Source organism: Mizuhopecten yessoensis, unplaced genomic scaffold, assembly GCF_002113885.1.
Source record: "Mizuhopecten yessoensis strain PY_sf001 unplaced genomic scaffold, ASM211388v2 scaffold11163, whole genome shotgun sequence".
NCBI classification, from domain to species: Eukaryota; Metazoa; Mollusca; class Bivalvia; order Pectinida; family Pectinidae; genus Mizuhopecten; species Mizuhopecten yessoensis.
In genome coordinates, this window is record NW_018408911.1 from 604,111 (window position 1) to 611,969 (window position 7,859).

At 36.4% G+C, this 7,859-nt stretch overlaps 1 protein-coding gene across 4 annotated transcripts in view; it reads right to left on the reverse strand.

The window, feature by feature from the left end:
- Positions 1 to 7,859, reverse strand: part of LOC110467168 (contactin-associated protein-like 2) — a 106,279-nt gene that overhangs the window by 15,324 nt on the left and 83,096 nt on the right. For all 4 annotated transcript variants that reach the window (XM_021524141.1, XM_021524142.1, XM_021524139.1 and 1 more), the window contains 6 exons: positions 6,481 to 6,576; positions 2,934 to 3,076; positions 2,187 to 2,438; positions 1,514 to 1,666; positions 532 to 708; positions 162 to 299 (listed from right to left, as the gene is read on the reverse strand). In XM_021524141.1, coding sequence (XP_021379816.1) covers positions 162 to 299; positions 532 to 708; positions 1,514 to 1,666; positions 2,187 to 2,438; positions 2,934 to 3,076; positions 6,481 to 6,576 — 959 coding nt within the window. The remainder of the gene's footprint in view (positions 1 to 161; positions 300 to 531; positions 709 to 1,513; positions 1,667 to 2,186; positions 2,439 to 2,933; positions 3,077 to 6,480; positions 6,577 to 7,859) is intronic.

Here is a 7,859-nt window from a genome sequence, read left to right on the forward strand (position 1 = left end):
TTTGAGACTATTCCCTATGAATTACCTATGTCACACCGTTTGCCTGCTTGACTAGACAGATATTTAGTTTTGAGACTGTCCCCTATGAATTACCTATGTCACACAGTTTTCCTGCGTGACGAGACAGATATTTAGTTTTGAGACTATCCCCCATGTATTACCTATGTCACACTGTTTTCCCGCGTAGGCTGTGTTGGTACAGTCACACTCGTAGTCACTAAGGCCCCACTTCTCCCAACAGTAGCCCCCGTGGTGGCAGGGTTTGTTCACACAGCCACTGTGGCATGCTCCTGCAACACCTATATCACAACAGAGCAGATATATATAATCAATGGCAGATAAATAGCTGGCACCTAATTTAAAAGAAAAGTCTCATTATCTTGAATGAAAAGTGTGTACGTTTTGGAAAATGTTTCTGTATTTGTCAACAATAGGAAACATTTTGTAATCCAAAAGAAGAAATACTTAAGTACTGAACACATCTGACAGTAATATGAGAAGAGATATACAAAATGATACAAGCTTCCTTACCAGGTGTGTGCCTAGCTAGTTCCTGAAGGGAGATAACTCTGCTGCCAATCTTCAGTCCCCTCATACAACCATTGATTGTAGGAATGCTGGTCCTCAGACTGGAGGTTCCGCCCACAAATAGACGAACAAAGGGAGACGATCCTGCTTCTCTCAGTGGAAAAACAGACTCTCTAAGCTCTGTAAAAATTCAGTTATAGTTCATTAAGGGTATAATTTTTTGGCTATACGACCCAAATTTGGTGGAGGAACTATTTGATCTCGCTGCAATTGGACAATTAAATATATATTCAAACAACATTGCCATATAATGCTAAGTAAACATAACTTTACTATAAGAATAATCTATATCTGGAATAGTCACCATTAAAATGTTATTTCATATTGTACATTATTTTGATTTTGAAAAGCTTAAACAAATTCCGGAAAAATCTTGAGTTAAAATACAATCATATAGCTTCTTATAAGTAGACTAAATTTTATGTTTTCTGCGATGTATTTCACATTATAATTGATGTTGATATATAGAGGCAGCAACGCCTGTGTCCAGGAATGACCTATTAAATCTTATCAAACATTAGTTAAAAAGTGTTAAAGGTGTCAGAAACAAGGAACAAAACATGAAACTTAGATTTTACACACCAACATTTTTGCCCTTGTGGTTTTTTTAATGTATTCATCTTTTTGGAGTTCAAACTATAGTACCATTGGTTGAATTCCTTTTCCTGTTTCAGTTCACTTATTGCAGGTGTCCAGCAAGTCTTAGGAAGGGGAGACAACTTTTCATTTTGAGCTAGCATTTTCAAAATGTCTAGGCTACAGGCCAAATGATGGCTAAACACTTCTGGCATGTGATAAATGAAAGTTGGGGTGGGGGTGGGGGGTGGGGTGAATATAGTTCATTCAAACTCTTGTTGGACATGAAGAAATGATCTCCTTTAATATATGACCTAAAACCATCTGTTTGACAGTTTGGAAAGCCTACCTCCTGTATTAAAGGGATGGTCAGAGTACTGGCTGAGTTTGAGGGTGCGGAAGGGGACGATGGTTTGGAGGTCATCTAGGATCAACTTCACCCCTCGGTCTCCTCCCTGTAAGAACTGGACCACCACCTGTTTCCAGGTGCCATCTGTCAGACCTGTAACCAATCAGAACCAATAGATATATACCAAATTGTGTTTTTATCTCTTTCAATTAACAGGGTCCTGTGATGGTATTTGTGCATTAACTATTGTGCATTGTGTCACAAAACTACCCTGTTATTAGTGCCATAACCCCCATTACATAATATGAGCAGTAATTGGCTGCAGGTTACCATCATTTTAATTTTGGTGTCACTAGTGGCTAGGACAACTTCAATGCATCACATCCTTCAAATAATATTGCAACTTCAAAAAGTAAAAGGCTTGGAATCAAAATATTGATACTTTGGATTTCAAGTCAGCTGAGAAAATTTTCTTTTCTTTTCATACAAGATTTATGAAACTTGTCATGATGTTTCATTGTAGCTCAACAGAGACTGACAAAAAATAGAAATTTTTAGATTTGTTTCACAGATCTCAAATAAAACGGAAAGTCAGTAAGATCCTCTATATTTTAACAATGACTAATATCACAGGGTCCTTGTTAGAACTGACTGAAAATTTCAAATGTCTTACCGTCAACAATAAGAACCCCTTCCTTAATCACGTCAAAGTGATTATAGCTAAGACGTAGCTGGTTCACACCGGTAACTTCCAGCTGGACAAAGTTGTTAAGATGGTCATAGATATAGAGGAGAAGAGCAGGAGGAATTGTGGTCCTGAAACTCACAATGATGGTCGACTCTAGCATTGAGAGGTCTTCTCCCGTACCCACCTCCAGAAACGATGTTATCGATCCATTAAAGGAAACAGCATCTTCATTTATATCTGTATAGGAAATTCACAAACAAAGTTAAAACTAGGTACAAGATCTAGTCAAATGACGAAAGTACAAGGCTATCCAGAAATTGCCTTAACTTACATGTTTTATTAAGGCTTCTTATTTAAACATATTTTGCAAGTCCTCATCCTTCCGCCACATGGATAAGTTCTAACAGAGAATATGCAACAAACTTGCAAAGTTTTACAACCAAAATATTTGCTACTGTTCAGGGATGTTTCAAGGGTGACCACTCAACAAGGTTTTAACTTTCTGTAAACTGTGTTCCCAAGGGAGACAACTCAACAAAGATATAACTTTCAGTAAACTGTGTTCTAAAGGAGACAACTCTACCAAGTCATAACTTCCTGACGCTTTGGCCAGTTTGTAGGTTCAAGAATCGTGGTAGACTCGCCCCCCCCCCCCCCCCCCCCCCCCCCCTCCCCCATTCTATTCCCCAAACCCCAAAAAACACATTGCAAATACATGTAATGCATACTCACTGATCTCACAGCTGTGACCCATGTGTGCCCAGGGGTTAGCACACACACACTGGTACGTTCCCCAGCCCTCTACACAGCTTGCTCCATTCTGACAGGGATCAGTCCAACAGGAGGCTGTACAGCCCGGTTTCACCTCAGGAGTGCTTCATTAATATTTAAATTGTGCATATAAATAAGGCTTAAATCAGCTCAGAACTTCTTCAAATATTTAATATTTTTATAGCCACTTCGGATATTTGGGAAAATATGTTTTAATATCAAACTTGCATGGGGTCAATGGCTTTTAATTACCTTGGAACAAATTTTATTTATCAAACCTGGATTAAGTGATAATTTATCATACCTTGGGTCAAAGTTTATTTATACTTTGGGTCAGTGGCTATTTTACCATACCAGGGATCAAGGAGAATTTATCAAACCTGAGGTAGGAGGTTAGTTATCATACCTGAGTTAGGAGGTTAGATGTTAGTTATCAAATCTATAGGGTCAGTGGTTAGTTAGCATACCATGGGTCTAAGGTTAGTTATCACATCTGGGGTCAGAGACCACTTATCATATGAAAGTTTGTAAATAGTAACCAAACCTGATGTCAAAGGTTAGTTATAACATCTGGGGTCAGAGACAAGTTATCATATGATAGGTTAGTAAATAGTAACCAAACCTGATGTCAAAGGTTAGTTATAACATCTGGGGTCAGAGACAAGTTATCATATGATAGGTTAGTAAATAGTAACCAAACCTGATGTCAAAGGTTAGTTATAACATCTGGGGTCAGAGACAAGTTATCATATGATAGGTTAGTAAATAGTAACCAAACCTGATGTCAAAGGTTAGTTATAACATCTGGGGTCAGAGACAAGTTATCATATGATAGGTTAGTAAATAGTAACCAAACCTGATGTCAAAGGTTAGTTATAACATCTGGGGTCAGAGACAAGTTATCATATGATAGGTTAGTAAATAGTAACCAAACCTGATGTCAAAGGTTAGTTATAACATCTGGGGTCAGAGACAAGTTATCATATGATAGGTTAGTAAATAGTAACCAAACCTGATGTCAAAGGTTAGTTATAACATCTGGGGTCAGAGACAAGTTATCATATGATAGGTTAGTAAATAGTAACCAAACCTGATGTCAAAGGTTAGTTATAACATCTGGGGTCAGAGACAAGTTATCATATGATAGGTTAGTAAATAGTAACCAAACCTGATGTCAAAGGTTAGTTATAACATCTGGGGTCAGAGACAAGTTATCATATGATAGGTTAGTAAATAGTAACCAAACCTGATGTCAAAGGTTAGTTATAACATCTGGGGTCAGAGACAAGTTATCATATGATAGGTTAGTAAATAGTAACCAAACCTGATGTCAAAGGTTAGTTATAACATCTGGGGTCAGAGACAAGTTATCATATGATAGGTTAGTAAATAGTAACCAAACCTGATGTCAAAGGTTAGTTATAACATCTGGGGTCAGAGACAAGTTATCATATGATAGGTTAGTAAATAGTAACCAAACCTGATGTCAAAGGTTAGTTATAACATCTGGGGTCAGAGACAAGTTATCATATGATAGGTTAGTAAATAGTAACCAAACCTGATGTCAAAGGTTAGTTATAACATCTGGGGTCAGAGACAAGTTATCATATGATAGGTTAGTAAATAGTAACCAAACCTGATGTCAAAGGTTAGTTATAACATCTGGGGTCAGAGACAAGTTATCATATGATAGGTTAGTAAATAGTAACCAAACCTGATGTCAAAGGTTAGTTATAACATCTGGGGTCAGAGACAAGTTATCATATGATAGGTTAGTAAATAGTAACCAAACCTGATGTCAAAGGTTAGTTATAACATCTGGGGTCAGAGACAAGTTATCATATGATAGGTTAGTAAATAGTAACCAAACCTGATGTCAAAGGTTAGTTATAACATCTGGGGTCAGAGACAAGTTATCATATGATAGGTTAGTAAATAGTAACCAAACCTGATGTCAAAGGTTAGTTATAACATCTGGGGTCAGAGACAAGTTATCATATGATAGGTTAGTAAATAGTAACCAAACCTGATGTCAAAGGTTAGTTATAACATCTGGGGTCAGAGACAAGTTATCATATGATAGGTTAGTAAATAGTAACCAAACCTGATGTCAAAGGTTAGTTATAACATCTGGGGTCAGAGACAAGTTATCATATGATAGGTTAGTAAATAGTAACCAAACCTGATGTCAAAGGTTAGTTATAACATCTGGGGTCAGAGACAAGTTATCATATGATAGGTTAGTAAATAGTAACCAAACCTGATGTCAAAGGTTAGTTATAACATCTGGGGTCAGAGACAAGTTATCATATGATAGGTTAGTAAATAGTAACCAAACCTGATGTCAAAGGTTAGTTATAACATCTGGGGTCAGAGACAAGTTATCATATGATAGGTTAGTAAATAGTAACCAAACCTGATGTCAAAGGTTAGTTATAACATCTGGGGTCAGAGACAAGTTATCATATGATAGGTTAGTAAATAGTAACCAAACCTGATGTCAAAGGTTAGTTATAACATCTGGGGTCAGAGACAAGTTATCATATGATAGGTTAGTAAATAGTAACCAAACCTGATGTCAAAGGTTAGTTATAACATCTGGGGTCAGAGACAAGTTATCATATGATAGGTTAGTAAATAGTAACCAAACCTGATGTCAAAGGTTAGTTATAACATCTGGGGTCAGAGACAAGTTATCATATGATAGGTTAGTAAATAGTAACCAAACCTGATGTCAAAGGTTAGTTATAACATCTGGGGTCAGAGACAAGTTATCATATGATAGGTTAGTAAATAGTAACCAAACCTGATGTCAAAGGTTAGTTATAACATCTGGGGTCAGAGACAAGTTATCATATGATAGGTTAGTAAATAGTAACCAAACCTGATGTCAAAGGTTAGTTATAACATCTGGGGTCAGAGACAAGTTATCATATGATAGGTTAGTAAATAGTAACCAAACCTGATGTCAAAGGTTAGTTATAACATCTGGGGTCAGAGACAAGTTATCATATGATAGGTTAGTAAATAGTAACCAAACCTGATGTCAAAGGTTAGTTATAACATCTGGGGTCAGAGACAAGTTATCATATGATAGGTTAGTAAATAGTAACCAAACCTGATGTCAAAGGTTAGTTATAACATCTGGGGTCAGAGACAAGTTATCATATGATAGGTTAGTAAATAGTAACCAAACCTGATGTCAAAGGTTAGTTATAACATCTGGGGTCAGAGACAAGTTATCATATGATAGGTTAGTAAATAGTAACCAAACCTGATGTCAAAGGTTAGTTATAACATCTGGGGTCAGAGACAAGTTATCATATGATAGGTTAATAAATAGTAACCAAACCTGATGTCAAAGGTTAGTTATAACATCTGGGGTCAGAGACAAGTTATCATATGATAGGTTAATAAATAGTAACCAAACCTGATGTCAAAGGTTAGTTATAACATCTGGGGTCAGAGACAAGTTATTAAATGGTGGGTAAGTAAATAGTTATCATACCTGGGATCAGTTTCGCTTGTGAGATCATGATGAACACCGTTGTAAACCATACCACGTACACACCCCACCAGTCCCGGGGTCTCCTCAAACATCTCCCTGTGGAAGTATAAACACATCATACAATATCTCAAACATCTCCTTTGGGAATCAAAGAATTACACCAGAATATTTCTTTATTCATAATACAAGATTCAGGGTAGAAAACACTGAACGTGTGACCTTTGACCTTAGTAAGCTGTCTTTATTCTTTTTTAGTGATAAATAAAATGATATCACAACAAAAACACAGAAAGAACAAGTGTTACAATAAAACAGTGTATCAGAAAATATTACAAAAAGATATACATACCCTTCAAATTCTTATTTTCCATTTTCATAAACATTTGCCAGAAACAGATTGTTACAATACGCTCGCCATGTTAATTATTGCGAGAAAGTATTTATCCAAAAATTGAAGCAATTTCCAATATTAAATCAAACAAATACAACGATAAGCTATTTACACTGCCATTGATTTACTGGAGTGTTGGATTAACTCCTTGATAAGATGGATGATTCATACAGTCAAATCTGCTCAAACAAACCCTTATGGAGCATTCTATCTTAAAACACTATCATGTTCTCATCCCAACAAAGCAGTTGCTTTGTATTAATACTTAATGAAAATCCTGCACTAGTTGGAAAGCTACATTGTAATAATTAGGTTGTACCAAGGGCAATAACTCTGCCTGCCACCTTGACTGCTTTCGTTTATTGCGATCCAAATGATTGAACCGATTGAACCAGAGTTGTTCGTTTATGAAATAAGGTCAGACCTAGTAATCTAATGCTGCTATCAGGCGAGCCTTGACAAAGCCTTGCAAGGCCTGCATAAACGATTGCAGGTCGGTCAGGATTTATACCCCAAAAATGTTACAATTACAAGAGGCCCAATGGGCCTGCATCGCTCACCTGGTATAAATCTCACACTTGTAACCTTAAAAGTGATCTAAAATAAAGCTACAGGCAAAATATCAGAATTTATGATTAAAATTCATTCAAAAGTCCCATTTTTGTTTTTTTAAACATTTCACCCCTGTGATTGAAAGTCGAACAAAGTCATTATGTTGAACACATTTTATAGCCTTTTATCTCAGGATGCAACTTGCAAAGTATCAACATCCTGGGACCCATGGTTATTCAGAAGAAGTCGTTTTAAGATTTTACAAATTTGACCCCTGTGACCTTGAATATAAGTCAAAGTCATTCACTTTAACAAACATAGTAGTCCTTGATCCCAGCATGCTACTGATTAAATATCAACATCCTGAGCCTTTTGGTTATTCAGAACAAGTTGTTTAAATATTTTGAACATATTTGCTCCTTGTGACCTTGAATAT